This window comes from Wolffia australiana, chromosome 4, assembly GCF_029677425.1.
Source record: "Wolffia australiana isolate 7733 chromosome 4, ASM2967742v1".
Taxonomy (NCBI): Eukaryota; Viridiplantae; Streptophyta; class Magnoliopsida; order Alismatales; family Araceae; genus Wolffia; species Wolffia australiana.
The window spans coordinates 7021777-7040981 of NC_135838.1; the positions used below are offsets into that span (position 1 = coordinate 7021777).

The 19205-nt window shown below is 39.3% G+C and overlaps 1 protein-coding gene and 1 non-coding gene across 3 annotated transcripts; both read left to right on the forward strand.

Annotated features, from left to right (window-relative positions):
- Window positions 1-1659: 1659 nt before the first annotated feature.
- Window positions 1660-5233, forward strand: LOC144701760 (binding partner of ACD11 1-like). Of its 2 annotated transcripts, XM_078573510.1 has the most exons (6): window positions 1660-1766; window positions 1845-1897; window positions 2249-2392; window positions 2845-2923; window positions 4321-4383; window positions 4467-5233. In XM_078573510.1, exons 3-6 carry the CDS (start codon window positions 2277-2279, stop codon window positions 4881-4883), a joined length of 675 nt encoding a protein of 224 aa, XP_078429636.1. In that variant the 5' UTR covers window positions 1660-1766; window positions 1845-1897; window positions 2249-2276; the 3' UTR covers window positions 4884-5233. The 2 variants fall into 2 exon arrangements, with proteins under 2 accessions (XP_078429636.1, XP_078429637.1); XM_078573511.1 differs by lacking the exon at window positions 1845-1897 and having other exon boundaries at window positions 1669-1766.
- A 13596-nt stretch (window positions 5234-18829) lies between these two features.
- Window positions 18830-18933, forward strand: LOC144702818 (small nucleolar RNA R71). The gene has a single exon (XR_013581394.1). It is a non-coding gene; the product is annotated as a small nucleolar RNA R71 (small nucleolar RNA).
- The last annotated feature ends 272 nt before the right edge of the window (window positions 18934-19205 follow it).

The window sequence follows — 19205 nt, forward strand, 5'->3', positions numbered from 1 at the left end:
AGAGAAAGGAAGGAAGAGAGAAAGAAAGGAAGAGAGAAAGAAAGGAAGAGAGAAAGGAGGGTGGGCGGTAACCGGCGACGGCGACGGCGGCGACGATCTGAGAAGAAGGGGAGGCTAGGGCAAGTCCTCCAAGAAGAGTTAACAAAACTCAATTCCTGAATTATGACTTGCCTAACTGTTTCTTGGAACATTGGCCTATACATATATGCCTTGGAGGAAAGAGAAAATACAGTTAATAAAAATAAAAATAAAGACGAGCGACGTGACGAGCAACGTGGTTTCGTGTCACGTCAGGGGGAAGTTCTGGATCTGCCTTTGACGACGTGTCAGGACGTGTGAAGGGGCATCCGTGGGTGGAGACGTGCCTGATGCTGGCGTGTGGACTTGGTTTGGTGACGATGGCGGCGTGTCCTTAGCAGTGGCGTTGACTTCGCATGACGGTGGTGGCGCTTTCGGTTTCGATGCGGTGACGCTGTCGCCACCAATAACACGTTTCACTCGAGCATCCAAGAAATCACAAGTACGATCTGCCAAGTGATCTGATCATATGTTCGACAGATGTTTCAATTTTGTTATCTGTCTTCCGCTGCAAGACTCCATTGTGTTTCATGCAGATCAAGGCCGTAGGACCCCATAGAAGGAAGATAAATCTTTTGGGGCTGAATTGAAGGAGATCAAGCATTGTCATTCCATAGAAGACTTTAGCGGTTGAGGATGACTGAGCTCCACTAACATTATGTTTTCTTTGTATCTTTGCTACACCATATTTTCAAGTGTCTCTTGGGGGGCATTCACACATACTTGGTTAGGGCTCATCATCACCTCCGGTTGGATACTCCTGAATAACAATAAGGATTAACCTAAGTTGTAGTAAAGGAGACAAATAAGTATGCCTTATCATGTATCTCATTCCCTAGATAGATAGGCCATATTTCACATATTTAAATATATAAGAGTGACTAAAATTTAAAGAACCTAATTCACCCCCTTCTTCATTAGTCATACATTAGCCAGGTAAAATAGCAATGTTTCATTAAAAGAAAGTTTTCATAAAATATCTAATGATTAGAGAATTAAGTAAAACATTATCGAACATTAAAATAAATATGAAATGATGGTAAATAAATTATAATTTTTTTTGAATAAGAATTTTTTTGTAATACATGAGGAATAACATGAAATCATGATAAACCAAAAAAAATTATCTAAATGACAAGTGGGATAATATTAACTGCATTGTCAACCCAACTCAAAGCAAATTGAGCGACGTATGGCTCGACCAACTGGGTTCAGAAGCACTTGGAAGGCACTCATTATTTATTGAGCTTTTTTCTATGCAAGTAGTGTGGAAAAATATTACTGCAATAAAAGTGCAGCTCCGTTGTTTTCATCTGGAGACACTCTTTAGTATATCTTAATTAATCCCATCATTATAATCAAGATATCCTTGACCTCAACACATTTAATTTTAAGAACCATACTTATTTAGAAATATCTTAATCCCAGCATCAATTGGGGTCTATAAATGACAGCTTAATTAATTGAAGTTATATACATTTAACAACGTCCATTGATTAAGAAACTAATGTAATAATGAAAACGTAGGATCTGAGGCGTTGAACTGGATTTTGAAGTTTTCCGGAGGGGTAAAGTGTAAATTTATGGCCGTCATCTCAGTCTTTTCGTCTTTCTTGTCGAGTTCGTTGCAATGTCACCTCCCTCGTCGGCGATCTTCCTTCGTCCCGACGGATCATCCAAGAACACGCGTAAGTTTCTCTGCCGCTTCACCGTTCAATTCTTCGATTTCATCACCTGAGAACAATTTTTTCGAATTTTCATCGCAGTTTTAGGCATTTCAATCCACGACAGAAGTAATCAACCGAGCGCTTGGTAGTTGGTATGGCCCTAGACGCTTGAATTCGATTGCTTTCTTTGATTTGATTGTAATCTTTAAGGTTTAGAAACCGCCGTTTTCCTGCGAACTTTTTTTTTTAAAAAAACGACTGCGGATAGTGGATTTCGAATAATGATGCAAAGTCATGCGGCACAGAGTATATTAATCTTTGGGGTTTGCGGTTTTTGGTGCGTTATTCTTTTGTTTTGATTTTCAAGAAGTTGAAAGAACTGGAGGAATCACAAACTCTACCTTTAATCTTCGTGTCTGAATCGTCCGTTTTTGAATCTGAACTCGTTTGAGAACGGATTACATTAATCTTTTTAATTTTTCTTTCTTTTGGGATGAAATCAGGGTCGAGGGATTTAATCGATCGATCGGGATGGATCAGGGCGGCTACACAATCCGAGTCTCGAACCTCTCTTCCCATGCCACTGAGAGAGATCTGCGCAATTTCTTCTCATTCTCCGGAGAAATCTCCCAAATTCGATTCGCCAGGTACTCATTTTTCAACTTCTCTTAGATTTTCAATTTTCAATTTTCTCAATTTAATCGATGACGTTTTCTTGGCATCAACGCCATCGTCAACAGCGGTCGGTGACGCTCCCGTTGACGTGGTTAACGATTTAACTAAATTTTAACAGAGGTGATGGTTGACGCGGATGGTACCACTGTCTTTGTTTTCTAGTTTTCTCCACCGTCATCGTCAACCGTCCATCAACCAATACATGTCACCACTTTTAAAATTTCCATCATTGTCAATGTCAACAACAATGGATGATGTTTCCATTGCTCGATTTGACTATTTTAAACTGAAATTAAGCTTTAATGACAGTTGATGTTGACCCATGATGCCATCCCAAAATTGTCAACTTCATCATCAAATAGGCTTGATGACGTGACGGTTGACGTGTGCAGAACCCTAATTCTCATGTTTCATGAATTTGCAGTTTTGACGAGGATGACGACTCCGTTGCCTACGTCACCTTTAGAGAAGCTCGTGGCGTCGAAACTGCATGTCTCCTGACAGTAAGTCTCTCTCTTCGCCATTTATTTGAGCTCAATTCATGAGGGCGTCCATTAATTAATAAAACTATATGATATTTACTTTTAATCCAAAATTATATTGCGCCTCCCTTAACAAACTATTATTTGTTAAGTCTACTAAGTCATCCATTCGTCCGTCGTCAGTTCCGTTTTTTATTATAGACGAATGAGAAGAACTGGACTGACGACGGAATTGTGACGACGAAGAGGTAGGAATGGATGACGAAACTGACAAACTAAAATGTTATGGACGAATGACTGAACGGAAATCCATTCAGTCCCATTCCGTCCGTCCTAAATCACCGTTCGTTATTCTTATAACAGCTCTATTTATAAGTCATCACCAATGTCATTGCCATATCACACCACCCATCCAAACCCCTCCATCATCAGTCACCTCAACGTCATCCTGGAAATTAGTCACGTCTCCCGTCCCTGTCCCATCTAATGACGAGAACCTTAACCGACCCATATTCTACCATGCTGCTTGTGCCATGATGAAAGACGTGACTATAGTTCCGGATCGTCCGGGACGTGGATGATAGACGGGACAGGACGAAGATCGTCCTGTCCGATGTCCGGAATCTTTGCAGGGACGCAGACGGGACGGTTTTTTTGTCCGAGACATCCGGATGGGATGGTTTTTTCGTCAGAGTGGACGAAAACCCCATCCATTCGTCTCAGGATGAAGTTTCGTCCCATTTTTTCGTCCAACCTTGCCGACGGGACGATTTTTTCATCCTGGGACAAAAAAACCGTCCCGTCCGCGTCCCTGCACTAGTGTAGTTCTGGATCATCTGGGATGTGGACGATGGACAGGACGGGACGAAGATTGTCCCGTCTGACATCCGGAATCAGTGCAGGGACGCGAATGGGTCAGTTTTTTCGTCCAAGACCTCCTATAACCCTCCCATCCGTTCGTCTCGGGACGAAATTCCCAATTTTTTTGTACTGGGACTAAAAACTGTCACGTCTGCGAGGTTGGCCTAGTGTAGTTCTGGATCGTCGGGGATGTGGACGATGGACGGGACAGGACAAAAATCGTCCCGTCTGACGTCCAGAATCAGTGTAGGGACGCGGATGGGCCAGTTTTTTCGTCCGAGACGTCCAAAAACCGTCCCATCCGTTCGTCTCGGGACGAATTTCAGTCCCGGTTTTCATCCAACCTCATGGGCGGGACGATTTTTTCATCCTGGGACAAATTAAACCGTCCCGTCCGCGTCCCTGCACTAAAGACATGACGGAAGCCGTTTACCGAACCCTACAACCGGTCCTATGCCAACATTGATGACGTATCCCGTCCCGTCAACGAACCCTAATTTTTTATAATCCCCAAAATTAACTTGAGCCGGATTCTCCACGGGCGACCTTCTGGCCAGGGATCGACGATAGCGGAGCAAGTCGTCTACATCGAACCATGGGGAAACTCCGAGGAGCTCCAGGTGAAGATCAAACAACCTAATCTGAAAATTTCCCGTAAAAAACACCAAAATTAAGGGTTTTTTTTTGGGGGAATTTTGAGCAGAGAACGAGAGCGGACGGGCTGTCGGTGACGCCGGGGCAGGCGATGACGATGACGCAAGAAGTGGTGAAGACGATGATCGCCATGGGGTACGTGCTGAGCAAGGACGCGCTGGGGAGGGCCAGGGCTTTCGACGAGGCCTGCGGGTTATCGGCGGCGGCGACGGCGAAGATGGCGGATCTCAGCCGTCGGATCGGGATCACGGACAAGATCGACGCGATCAGAGCCGTCGACGCGCAGTATCATCTGTCGGAGACCGCCGCGGCGGTGGCCGGAGCCACGGTCCGCGCCGCCGCAAGCGCTGGCGGCGCCGTCGTGAACAGCCGGTACTTCGCCGCCGGCGCGCTCTTCGTCTCCGACGCGCTGCACAAGGCCGCCGACTACGCCGCCGATCTCGGCCACCGCGCCGGCCACAACTGAACAGCACTATACATATATTTATATATTTAGCGTGTAAGAATAAATAAATATTTATAGTAAATATAAAATACTGAGGCTGCAACAGACGATGAAATGTTGCAGGGGTTTTCAGCCTAACTTAATGAAATAATGGTCTCAAAGATGTACTTATAGTTCCGGATTGTCCCGGACGTGGACGATGGACTGGACGGGATGAATTTCATCTAACGGTATGAAAACTGTCCCGTCCAGTCCTCACGGGACGAATTTTCATCCCGTCTGGGGAAAAAACTGTCCCGTCCCTTGTCCCGGACGAAAAAAAACCCGTTTTATTTTTAAATTTAATTAAATGTATGTTAGCATTTTTCACATATTGTTGTCCCTCTATACTCAATTTTTTTAGGAACATATGTACAATTATTTCTGAGTTGCGTCAGTTTGAGCTCGCATTAAAATACAGGGATGTTGATGCAAATTGTCATAACGAGGACACACAGCTACATCTCAACCATCGGATGTGAATCCGGCGGTTTTTTGTCCAGTATTCGTCCGTCCATCGTCCGAGACCTCAGGACGGACAGTTTTTTTGTCCCATGGGACAAAAACCGTCCCGTTCCGTTGTCCCCCAGACAAATTTTCATCCCCAATTTTGTACATACCCTTGAACAGGACAATTTTTTTTCCCTGGGATTAAAAATCGTCCCGTCCGCATCCCTGCACTATAGGTGTGTTATTGCCTCTCCATTCATGAGTTATTCTGAGTGGAAAAAAAAAATAAATATGTATATATATGTAACTTGTAAAACTAAATAAATATTTGTAGTATATATAGTAGTATATATAAAGTACTAAGGCTGTAAGAGATGGTGAAATCTTGCAGGGGTTTTCATACTAAATTAATGAAATAACGGTCTCAAAGGTGTGCTATTGCCTCTCTATTAATGAGTTATTCTGAGTGGAAATAAATAAATATGTATATAAATGTAGCTTGTAAAAATAAATAAATATTTAAAGTATATATAAAATACTAAGGTTGCAACTGATGGTGAAATGTTGCAGGGTTTTCAGCCTACATTAATGAAATAACGGTATCAAAGATGTGTTATTGGCTCTCTATTCATGGGTAATTCTGAGTGGAAATAAATAAATAAATATGTATATATATGTAGCTTGTAAAAATAAATATTTCCAGTATATATATATCAGTATATATATTAGTATATATAAAATACTATGGCTGCAACTGATGGTGAAATATTACAGCGGTTTTCAGCCTACATTAATGAAATAACGGTATCAAAGATGTGTTATTGCCTCTCCATTCATGAGTTATTCTGAGTGGAAAAAAATAAATAAATATGTATATATATGTAGCTTGTAAAAATAAATAAATATTATAGTATAAATATTGTAGAATATATAAAATACTAAGGCTGCGACTGATGGTGAAATGTTTCTGGGGTTTTCAGCCTACATGAATGAAAGAACGGTCTCAAAGGTGTGTTATTGCCTCTCTATTCATGGGTCATTCTGAGTGGAAAAAAATAAATAGGTATATATATATGTAGCTTATAAAAATAAATAAATAGGTATATATATGTAGCTTATAAAAATAAATAAATATGTATATATATGTAGCTTGTTAATATATATATATATATATATATATATATATATATAATAGAATATATCAAATACTAAGGCTGTGACTGATGGTGAAATGTTGCTGGGGTTTTCAACCTACATTAATGAAATAACGGTCTCAAAGGTGTGTTATTGCCTCTCTATTCATGAGTTATTCTGAGTGGAAATAAATAAATATGTATATATATGTAGCTTGTAAAAATAAAAAAATATTTATAGTATATATATAGTAGTATATATAAAATACTAAGGTTGAAACTGATGGTGAAATGTTGCAGGGTTTTCAGCCTACATTAATGAATGAACGGTCTCAAAGGTGTGTTATTGCCTCTCTATTCATGGGTTATTCTGAGTGGAAATAAATAAATATGCATATATATGTAGCTTGTAAAAATAAAAAATATTTCTAGTATATATAGTAGTATATATAAAATACTAAGCTTGTAACTGATGATTTTCAGACTATATAAAATACAAAGGCATTTAGTAGCTTGAAAGGATTTTCAGCCTAAATTAATGAAATAATGGTCTCAAAGGTGTGTTATTGCCTCTCTATTCATGAGTTATTCTGAGTGAAATATTGTGAGAGTGGGTTTAGTGAGCGCTTGATGAGTTTGAAAAAGTTTGAGAGTATTCCCTTTTAAAAGTGGATCTACAGTTGATGATTATCTGATGTCATGATGTTTTGAAAAGCTAAAAATCTAGGATGGGGAGAGCTAATGAGATATTGTTGTTTTGTTCTACCCCAAAAAGCAATTCATTGAAGATGATTTTTCAATGACTCGTAATGCCCCTTTAAAGATGGAGTATGGACCTTTTCCCAAGAGGAATGATTTTCTCAAGAAGAGGCCAAACAAGATTGGAGACACAACTTTACAGCTGGGTAGAAAGTAAGTTTGCAAATCATGTTTGTTCACATGTTTGAAATCGTGATGTAGAAATAATTTTTTCTAAATGCCTTTGAATATTAGGAAAATAAATGAGATAGGTTCACAAGTGAATGGATTGCACAAACATGCAACTTTCTCCACTTTGAACTTCATTCATAAAATATATGAATGAAACACTCTAACATTATTTATTATTTAACGACTATATTTTATTCAAAACACTCTAACGGTGTTAGAAGTGTGTGGGTTTGTAAGAGTGAGCGCCAATGATGAGTAAATCGGCTCCAACATTATGTAGAAATCTCACTATGAAAGAAAAGGTGTTCCATAGTCTTAACCTGAGGAGAGACGGGGCAACAATGGCAGCACAAACTGAATGAGAAACCAATATGGGTCACTTAATCATCAGTGGAGAGGCTATGGTGCATAAGCCTCCAACAGAAGAATGAGACAAGTGAGAATCACTGGATGCCATATGTGGCAACCCCAAGCCTATATAGGGAATCTCTCAAAATGGGTCTCAAGAGGACCAACAACAGAAATTCCCATTAATAGTGAGTGTCCAAATAGGTTGATCGGGAGAGAGCCTATGGCAGTGTGGTAAGGCATCTAACGAGAGACCATGCTGCTCCCAAAGGAGTTGTGTGTTCCTCTTTAGTGATTGTGCCACAGTCAACCGTGGTCGATCATGGACAAAATGAGGGTGGCTGGCTAAGGGTGTGCCGGCGATCCAGTTATCGTAGCATGCACTAATCGTGCTTGGGCCGACATGCCAATGGGTCACATTAGATATCTCTAGCCAATATCGCTGTCAAGTCCGCCATATTTGGTGGCCCTTGATATGAGATGAATATGCCACATAAGCTTCTTTTGAAGCATGTCTTGGACATCCTGAGGGCGCCTAATCCTTAGAACCCCCTTTTCATCAGCCTACATACTTTTTGGCAAGAAACCGAATGGTGTCTACGGCCTCCCTCGAGGTGACATGACCATGGGAAATGCACGCATAGATGCTCCATAGAGCGAAGAATAGTGAGCAATAAGGAGCGTACCGGTAGGGTACGTAGTGGAATACTCATGAAAATGTGTCAGATTAGTTGGATGCGGCCCCCCGAGGATACAAAGTGAAGTTTCCATCAATCTAGTTTATTTCTCAACTTGGCCATCAGGACATCAAAATAATGATTTTGTGCTGGGCTGAGAAAGATGGGGCATCCAAGATAAGCAAAAGGAAGGCATCCTTGTGAGTATCCCATATATTTCTGGATGATATGTAAGCCTTTTATGGTGGTGGATGGGCCAACCATAAAGCTACTATTTGAGGCTTTGACGAGCTGGCCAAAAGCTTGCTCGTACGCATTGAGTGCACTCATAAGCCCCTTAATGGATTTTTTAGTTCCATTAAGGAAAAGGATAGCATCCTCGGCGAATAGAGAATGCGAAATGATTGGGAAACCCCTTTTAAAAAAATACAGTTGGATGAATTCCCGGGCAATCGCTCATGTGAGTGATTGGCTAAAGACCTCCTTGATCAACATGAAAAGGGTGGGTGAGATAGGCTCACCTTGTCGTAGACCTTGCATGACAGTGAAGAAATGAGTGGGGTTTCCGCCACCAAGAGTGGAAAGTGATTCTCTCTAATACAAGCATCGACTAGATTAATGAATGCATCAGTGAAACCAAAGCGGCATAACACTATGGTAAGGAAATTCCACTCGAATCTATCAAAAGCCTTCTCCATATCGAGTTTGATGACGATGTTCAAACCTAGAACATGAGAGTCCACTAACTATGCTAACTCGTGAACTAGCATGATAGTATCGTGGATCTGTCGACCCTTGAGAAAACCACACTACTCACGAGATATGAGTCTATCAAAGAAAGTCCTCAGTTGATTTGTAACAATTTTGGATGTAACCTTGTATCGTACATTACAAAGACTAATTGGACAAAAGTCTCTAAAAGAAATTGGACTATCCACTTTTCGGATAAACGCAAGAAAAGTGGATTTCCAATTTCTAGGAAGAACTTTACGTGTGAAGATATCTTTGATAGCTCATACTAAGTCTGTGCTTATGATATCCCAATAAGTTATGTAGAATTCTGCCGAAAACCCATCTGAGCCAAGGCCCTTATTCCTACTAAAGGACAAGACCACCTCCTTGATTTCTTTGTGAGTTTGAAGGGTTGTAAATATTGCATTTTCCTGATCGATCACCGAGTGTGGGATGGAGCAAAATGGATCCTCATCCTCCTCAGTCGGTTGTGAGGTAAGGAGGGTACTAAAGTAAGTGACCCTATTTATCACTAAATGGCCGGGGTTTTGATTATACACACCTAATAGGGTCATATAATTAGGTTGAGCTCTATGTCGAATTGAGGCGTGAATATTGGATAAGCAATTTGTAGAGATCTTTATCGTATCAACACGCTCTAAGTGGAGGCCCTACCTTCACATCACCATAGCTTACTTACTGTTGGAGACATGGAAATGACAAAATTCTTCTTGTTTTGTAGGGTCTCCCATGCAAGCACAAGATGTAATACAAAGCATCAAGAAATGGTTACGGTACACGCACAACCTTGTACCACCCATTGCCCGGAGCTCCCAAGTTACCTGTAATTTACTTTGCACTTGGGGCATCTCGGTTGCCTTAATCCCCATCACCACTTGGTTATAGATTGTCCATTGGCACCCACCACCAATGGATATTCTGAAGCTCAATGTGGATGGTACGACCAAAGGAAATCGGGGACCAGCTAGGGGGGGCTACTTGTGGTGGTATTCCACGAGATCACATAGGGAGCCCAAACTAACACAATAGCCAAGGCTATGCCATATGCAATGGTTTGCTCCTCTACGAGGAACACAACCTTCACCATACCATCATATAATCAGACCCACAGTTGTTGGTCAACAAGCTTAGTGCAGGCTCATGCTCACAGTGGCGTCTCCAAAGCATATGTCAAGACAACATGCGGTATCATCCCTGCATGACCAGCATTCTCCACCAATTGTGCGAGGGGGAACTATATGACATATGCCCTTGCCAACTATATGATATGCTCCTACACCCCCTCCCTCTTCATCATGTGGCATGACCTCCCTCATGTGGTTCGTGGTTTTCATCACGTTGAGAGCCTCATCTTACCTTCTCTTTGCATGTGTCTCCTCTTGTCGAAGGCTAGCCATCAAGAGTGGTGTATCGCATGGAGTACTAGTGGCGGGAGTGCGTGACCTCCTGCCAAACTGATGTCCCTTAGAGCACCTCCATACTCATATCCAAAGATGGCGTGAGGACCTTCATACTCCATGTAGTACCAACTCCGAGGGACATGAGCACGACGTGGAAGCCAACGGCCTTCTCTTGAAGCAGCCTCGGTATCATTTCTTGTATCTTTTTCTTTTTGTACCATGGGTTTGGGCGAGTAGGGTCTATTTGTAATTGGGACATAAACACTCACTCCACGCCTATAATCACTTACAAACACTCTACATAATACATAAAACCCACTTGGTGGCACCCACATCACGGCTGGATCGATCTACAAGCACAAAACGTGGGTTGACTGTACCCGACACCATGTTTTTTTGGCCAATAATAAGAAAAAAGCTATTTCTTTTTAGGTAATCCTATTGTTTGGAGTCTTAGTTTAATGTTTCTATTTAATGGTCATGGCTACTTCAAGAGCTTGGTTAGCAGTAACTTTCTGTCAGCCATATATGTGTGAATATTTGATGTCCTTCCTCACATACCATTTATCATGCAAGAAGGATAATTCTAATATCATGGAGCTTTAAATTAACGCCATAGTAGAAAAGCCATGGCAGAGGGTGCATAAATTATTTACCCTATTCAATTAATTTTTTGCCATCTAAAGTCGAACATTTATGAGTCATGTTCTTTAATTTCATTATAACGTTCAAAACCTCATAATTCAAGTTTCATTTTTTTAATTTAATCCGTGATATATAGCGGATGGAAAAGCATAGGACAATGTTTACAGTAAAATTAATCAGACCATGCTTCCAAACATCACTATTATATTTATTTATTTATATCAAGTTAGAACAATTATATTGTCGATGCTTTAATAATTGATTCTAATTTAATTTATGACTTGGGAAAATACAAATATTTCAATTTATATTTAAATAAATCCTGTAGTTACTGTATTTTATCTCATTCTTGGGATTTTATTCATGATTAAAAGTGTTGTATTATTTTATGGATTTCATAAAATGGTTGAGGCATGCATAATTGAACATCTTGGATATATTAGCTTGATATTTTGTTACTGGTAGTTATCTGATTGCATTGAAATATGTTTTCTCTACAATGATATGTTAGTTTTGGGCGTATCTGCTGGATAACTAGGTATGATTAATAATATGTATAAGCACTTGTGAGGTGACCACATAACAGGTCCTCTTTTCACTATTGATACATGCAAGTAAATATGAAATCAGCACATCCTTTATCCCTCCTAGCACTTAAAAAATCTTCCACTAAAGGTCTATGCTTTTCTAAAATCTACATTATTCTGACAATAAAGGACTTTTGATAATGTAGCTCTGTCTCTTGATTCTATTGTGTTATTTCTTTGTCTTTTGATTTTCCAAAAATTCTTGATCAGTGCAACTTTATCTTTGAAAGTAGTCATTGCTCTCGAAAGTTTTTCTTCCTTATTTTTTATGAGAAAATATTTCCCTGTAAAGTTTCTTTTATTAAGTTTCCCACTTTGAATTTTTCCTTAATCTTGGGTGTCTGATAAACATTATTGGTTGGCAGTGATGTTTCAATGTAAACCATATTATCCTTAAACTTGAATTTTAAATTTTCTAATCAAATGACTGGGGCAATTATTTTTTGAGAAATATGTCCTATAGGCATTTATTGATATAGAAATGATCATTTGTTTGTGAACACACAAAAATATACGACTAGTTTTTCATGAGATTTTAGTTAAATTTTTAATCATGCAATTGGAATCTCTGATTTTATGACGCATTTTTTTAGCATGTTGATTTCATAGACTGAGAAAAGGTAGTATTCAAATTTGAAGATCATTATCCTTAATCACTTGGAATTAAATTTCTTAATGGCACAACAATAAACACATACATACCTGTATTTAACTTTACCAAAAAATTCTCTTAGTCTACAAGTTCTGAAATTTGACTACTAACCTATCAAATTTCTTGAATCAATAATTAATGAAATTGATATTTAACCTTTAGTCGTTAACTTTGAAATTAACTTAAATATCAATAATAGGGTTAAACAAGGTCTCTGATTATTAATTTTGATAATTCATGTGTTTTTTATTGAGGAAAAATTACTTCATCAAAATTTCATTGATTTTTACATGTATCTCAACTCATCTGTTGTCTTTATTTTTTTGAAATTATTCATCTGAAATTAGGATTGCTTATGAACTTTGATATTAATATGTTGAGTTCTTATATAATTGTCATTAATCATATAAGAGTATCTTAGTGATTGATTTTATTTCGTTGAAATTATTTGAGATTGAATATTAGTCAGTTGAATTATTTATATTATGTTGATCTATTTCAAAGTCATTTTCCATTTTATAATATCAGCGATTGAATATTCACATCAATAGATATTTTTTATATTATTGGAATTTGGTATTGAGTTTGAATTTTTTTTGGACGCATTTCTATTTCTCCTGAGGGCTACTTATACTTAGAAGTGCTTAATTTCACTCTCTTTAAAGTAATACAAAGGTTATTGTTTGTTTAAGTGGCCATGGAATAACTTAAGCGGGGGGGGGGGGGGATGAATTAGGTTATCTAGCTATATTATCCTTTTCCTTTAAGTAACATAGGATTTTTCTAACTAAGAAATGAGGTGAGGAAATGGAAGATACAATTATTTTTTTTGGAGAACTTAGTGATGTAATACGCGAGTCCCGGAATCGATGGCTTGTATTACAACACAATAAAAAAGAAGGATTACCAAATGACAATTATGATACATGCAAGTATTTTAATAAAACTCTTTGATGAGCAATAAGAAACACTGACTGACTAGGTGAATAGTCCAGTAAATTCTTGAAATAAAAAGATAATCATGATAGAATCTCAATGACCCTTCAAATCACTAGAACACCTAGGACAAAAATTTTACGGCTCAAGAATGTTCACACTTTCGTATCAAGAATCTAATCTTCTACCCCAAGGAATTTCCTACCTCTCGACAAGAGTGGCTATCCTATTCAATCAGTTTTTCTTCACTAATAAACGCGACAGCGAAAATGATAGGGGAAGACGGCACTGAATAAGGTAATAATACTGAATATAGAGGAGAAACGAGATGAACCTTACCTTTAGGAGACGACTTGATACGACTCTTCTTCAGCAGTGTGGCTGGAGCAGTCGAGACCAGGAGAGGGACAGAGGCAGGGATGCCTAGCATGTGGCAGGTTGGACAAACGAACGTGCTGTTGGCACTGCGGCTGGTCGCATGTGGGCGTCACTCTGTGACACCAGATGGTGCAGAGCAGGGAGGTCAACGGTGCGTGAACAGTGCACCAGTGAGCGCGTGGTGGGCACGCAGACGTGCACGCGGCAGCACTCTACAGCGCTGGACGAGTGTGCAGTGGGGCGCGGATGTGCGCGCGGTAGCGCACTACAGCGCAAGACGAGCGTGTGATCAGCGCACAGCGTGTGCGCGAACAGATCATGGGCGAACACCCAATGCAGCGATGGCCGAGATGTTTCTGGAGCGTGGATGGTGCACAGATGGTGCCTATAAGTCTATGGCGGTAGCTCCCAACAAGAAAACTCAAGCAGCTCGGGCGATGCGCCGTCGGGTAGCGACGGCGTTGACAGCAATAGCACTTTTCGGCGATGACGAGGCTGATAAAGACGTTCAAGATTCAAGGACAACATGGTCGACCTTGTTCTTCAAGAAAAAGGGCCTAGATGGCGATTCTTGAAGGATCTTGGATCAAGTAACTGATTCCACAAAACCAAGATCTTGAGAATTCTCAAGGTATATGGGACGTGGAAAGGACCTGTCAGCGATGAAGTGATCCACAGAGTGTGCTCGATGTGGGCGGCAAGGGCGGCGACGTTGGAACCACGATCTCCACTCTCTCTCTACAGAACTATTGCTATCTAATCTCTCTAAGAAAGAGACACAAGGATAACACTTCAAATTTCAAGTTGGCAATTTTTCTTCCTACACTTGGTCATGCCATCCCCTTATATAGGGAGGATGGGTGCCAAGTGAATGACCATAGGGGGGAAAGAAACCATCGCGAGACGAAATCCCCCCTAGACAAACATTACAACGACAAAGGAAATTACATGGACGAGGCCCAAACATAACGGTTCGGTCTGACAGTTTGGCGAAATTAAAAATACAACGAAATAATAACAAAAAATAGCATTAAAAATTCACGAACCATTCAAGTTGAATACTTGAAGTCGGGGTTGCGAGCATCAGCACGAGCGACTCGGTGCGGTTGGACTCGTTCCGTGTCGGTGTTGTCGCGATGGTCTCCCATCACTTTGGCTAGTCCTTCATGCAGTTGGGAGATATCCGTCCCAAAGTGATGATGAGGCCTAAGCATGTTTTTGTGAATCCCACCAAGAAAATCACTTGGAAATAGGTATGAATTAGGATATTAAAAAATAAAAAAATTGAGTGAAACTCTGTCATCTTCAATCGTCAAAATCTTCCATGCAACGACATCACTTGACCTACTTCAACTTGGCACCCAAAGCCTTAACCTCACTGACCACCAAGATCGAAGAAGAACAAGATGTATTTCTTCATGGAAGCCACAATTACACTTAGTCTATAGCCACTCAAGTAGTATTCAGGATAAGGCCTAATTTCATGTATTTCAATTGGAATATTTTTTTATCAGAAATTTATTTCTCAAAAATAATATTGTGCACATGTAATTATGACTTCCATGCAGAAATACCTCATTGTTTGCGGTCGCTCTTTCCTCTAATCATATTCTCCTTTGTGTTTCTCTTTAGATAACATTGTTCATTTGAGTTTGACCTTTGGCACTGAAAACTAAAATATCTTCTACATCCATTCATTCCTGCACCAAATGAGATGTCTCTAACTTGTATCAATCTTTAACATGATTACAAACAACTTCTATCTCAGAAAAAATACACAAAGCGAATAAAATCAATCTCCGGAGGTTGTCTTTCCATGTTCTCAGTCAACCATTGCAAGTTCAAACCCTTGTAAGTTGTTCAAAAATGAATGAAAAGATGTGATTGTAAGTACTATAGATTTGTATGAATGTTAGCAACTTTTGGATTCTATAGGCTGCTATCTGGATGAACATAAGGATTACATGAAACGAAAGACTTATAACAGAACCATACCGACAACGACAAAACCATAAAATTAAGAATCTATGCACGGATTGTGACTGTGATTTCTTGGATCCTTGAGTGTTACGTGTCGAGCTGCTCATGTGTTCAGCCTCTAGACGTATCTGCACGATCATTGACAAATCAAATATTCTTATTCTCCTTAGCAAGCTCTATTCAACCTCCCTCGCCATTGTTACACCGTGAGGAGAAGGGAGGAGGTGTGGGGAGAAGGGAGAAGAAGGGGATGTCCCCTGAACAATCTGGCCTAGGTGAATTCATTTTAGGGCCTCCCCTATTTATACTAAGTGGGTATTTTTCATAAAATCCCCCCAAACATAAGTGTATGTTACAACGTCCGAAATACCACTTGTGTGTGACCCTAGGCCCATGTATCAATCTAATAATGACTCTAGCAGACCGATAACCTTTATTGGCCTTCGAAATTATTAAATATATCATCATATAGATTAATTAATGTCGTATCAATTTAACCTAATGGATAGGTTGAGTCTCCAACACGTGGGGTGCTAAGCTACACCTCGTGCTCTAAAAGACACAAAAGGAGTGTGTATCAACTCACTCATGGAACATGTTCATCATTAGGTACCCTGATACGTACAGTCCCTCATCTACTTGAAGTTCCTAGGATGACTTAAGGTATGGTAAACTTTCAAATCCTAATCGATCATCTAAGTTATTACGGATGCATTCCGAAATCAGCGGAGAACTCTTCTCTGATATTTCACTACCTTGACCAAGGACTTCATTGCATCACCTTCCTTCACATGTCACATCTTATACCAAGGGTGGACAATCCCATCTTCACTGATTAATCATCTTTGTAAACTTATTAATGCACCCGAACTAAGATTATTTAGAAACCCATGATAAGGGACTCGTAGGTCATAGTCAAAGTATTACTGTCCATCCACAATACATCTTTTGTGTCTCAGGTCTAAGGACCACCTACACAACTATGAAGTGAATCAACATGATTGAAAGTTTTGTAAAATACCATTCAGGGATCCGTACTGATGAATTCAGTTAACCTTTTCCACTAAAGAGCACCCACTATCTATCCTTAGTGTCTCCACACTAGTGGCTATGGGACCGGTCATACTTATCATATGATTGAGGCTAGATAGTGCTATTCTACCCGGATACTTCAAAGTTCTTCTCGAGTATCCTTCCAATATGAATATTTAGAACATATGCTTAAAGTCTAGAGATCTCTGTATTATAATCTCATTATAATTCACTAAATCCAATCATGTATTCATAGACTTCATTATAAGCATCACACCTGCACTATAATGAATATGTTATATTAATGAATATGGAATGGGATATGGAATGTGTAATTGGCTTTTCGGCCACATATATTTCCATCAGCCTCATGCTCTATAAGATATAAAGGAATGCGTTGAATCACTTATGGAACATATTTGTCATTAGATACCATGTACATATAGTCCCTCATCCTCCTCCTACTTAGTCCACATAGCCTCCTTGTATTAAGCCTCAAATCCTTCATCTAGTTGACCCCTAAAGCCTACTAGTATCCACTTAAAGTATCTATTTTTAGTTAATACAAAGCACTCACACATAATCATATAGTTTCTTTCAAATCGTTTCTTTGAGTAATAAACATTCTTTGAATGCATTTTAATAGAAAATACTTTCAATATTCATTTAAGCATAACAACATAGTTTGGTTTAATTTGCTTGTACATATATCCTAAATCTTTTATCACCTAAATTATATCTCCCATTCTATGTTGATATTATTTAATATATATTAATATATAATTCATTAGAAACTCAAGATATGAAGAAATAAAGAATTTTATTTTGAAATCTGGCTAGAGAAATTTTGAGATATTCCTGGGGTTCCAGTGCAAGAGCTGCTGGAGAAGTTGAAGAGTCTTTGAGATATTTTATTAGGGAAGGGGCAGATTTGATCATGTCATCTATTGGTACGGCTATTTTGGCTTTCTTAAAAGTCTCTAGTAGTCTTTCCTCATGCTCAGATGATGGTTTGGGGATTTTAAGTGCTGTAGGATAGGGGGTAGTAGGCGTATAGGTCGAAGGTTGAGGATCAGCACTAGCTGCATGGTCCTCCTCCTTGGCCTGACTTGCATTTCTCTAGGGGGGATCTTGGAGTTCCTTACCGTTTTTGAGTCGTCAAATGGCAAACAAGTCCTTATCCTCCCTTTCTTCAATATGATTTATATTTATTGGATTAATAGAAGGTTGAGTTGGAAATCGACCTTAGTGGGAGTTGGATTCAACTCCCTTACCTCCACTGTCCATTGGTGTTTGTGCTTGGTGCATCATCCTTTGAGCCTCTCTCCTGTCCATTTCTTCTAGTATCATTTTCCTCTGTTGCTCCATCATTTGAGCCATCATCTGCATCATGGAGTCTTGAGGGTTAAAATTAAAAGTCTGACCTTGCTGCATTCAATGATTGGGGTAGATTGGAACTGGAAGGGGTTGATAGTGATGATGTTGTGTTTGGTAAGGTAGAGGTTGTTGGCTATGAGGGCCTTGATATTGACCCCTTTACCGAAAACGTTGGGGCCTTGGTTGCATTAATTTTTGTTCCAATTCTATTGAGGCTTAGAGTCAAGCACATTGAGTTCCTACTCATCATCATTCTAATATTCCCCCTAAACTTGGTCATTGCTAAAGCAAATAGGACAATAGCCATTAGTGTGGTTAGGCGAGTTAGATCTCATTTAACTATTTTTATTAAGTTAGTGAGCTGCTCAATTCATTTATCTATTCTCTCTATGTCCTGCTTTACCCCAGCTATATCAACATTAGCTTCTAGGCCATTGACATTCAGGATTCCTGCTTGTCTTCCTCCCCCTTGCCTAGCACTTCGAGATAGAACATTAGTCTGTAAATCATTCTCAGAAACTCTATCAATTATACTGATAAGATCCTTTTCATAAGTATCCAAGAAACTTCCATTACATCTATAATCTAGCTTGGGTCTAGAGATCTCATTTATCCCCTCATAAAATATTTGAGCTACTTGAGTTGTGGTCTATCCATGATGAGGGCACCTTTGAATTAGATCCTTAAATCTCTCCAAAGCCTCATTAAAGATCTCCTCTCCTTGTGAGAAAAGTAGAATTTTTTTTTCAAGGGAATTGGTGGTTCCAAAAGATTAGAACTTATTCAATAGACAGTTTTTGATTTCTTCTCATAATTTGAAATTGATCCCTAAGATCCTAAACCATTCCTTAGCCCTATATTTGAGGGTTAGATAAAAATATTTCATCATCGAAAATTCCGAGGAGATTCCAGGAAGTTGATAAATGGAAAATTTTTCAGTAAACTCATCAAGGTATGATAAAACATCTTATAAAGGTAATCCATTAAAGATACGTAAAGAATTTTGAAAACGCAGGTCAATTTGAA

Coding starts and splice junctions, on each gene's coding strand:
- LOC144701760 (XM_078573510.1), top strand. CDS start 2,277: ATGGATCAGGGCGGCTACACAATCCGAGTCTCGAACCTCTCTTCCCAT. Junction 2,393..2,844: donor TCCCAAATTCGATTCGCCAG/GTACTCATTTTT, acceptor ATGAATTTGCAG/TTTTGACGAGGATGACGACT. Junction 4,384..4,466: donor GAAACTCCGAGGAGCTCCAG/GTGAAGATCAAA, acceptor AATTTTGAGCAG/AGAACGAGAGCGGACGGGCT.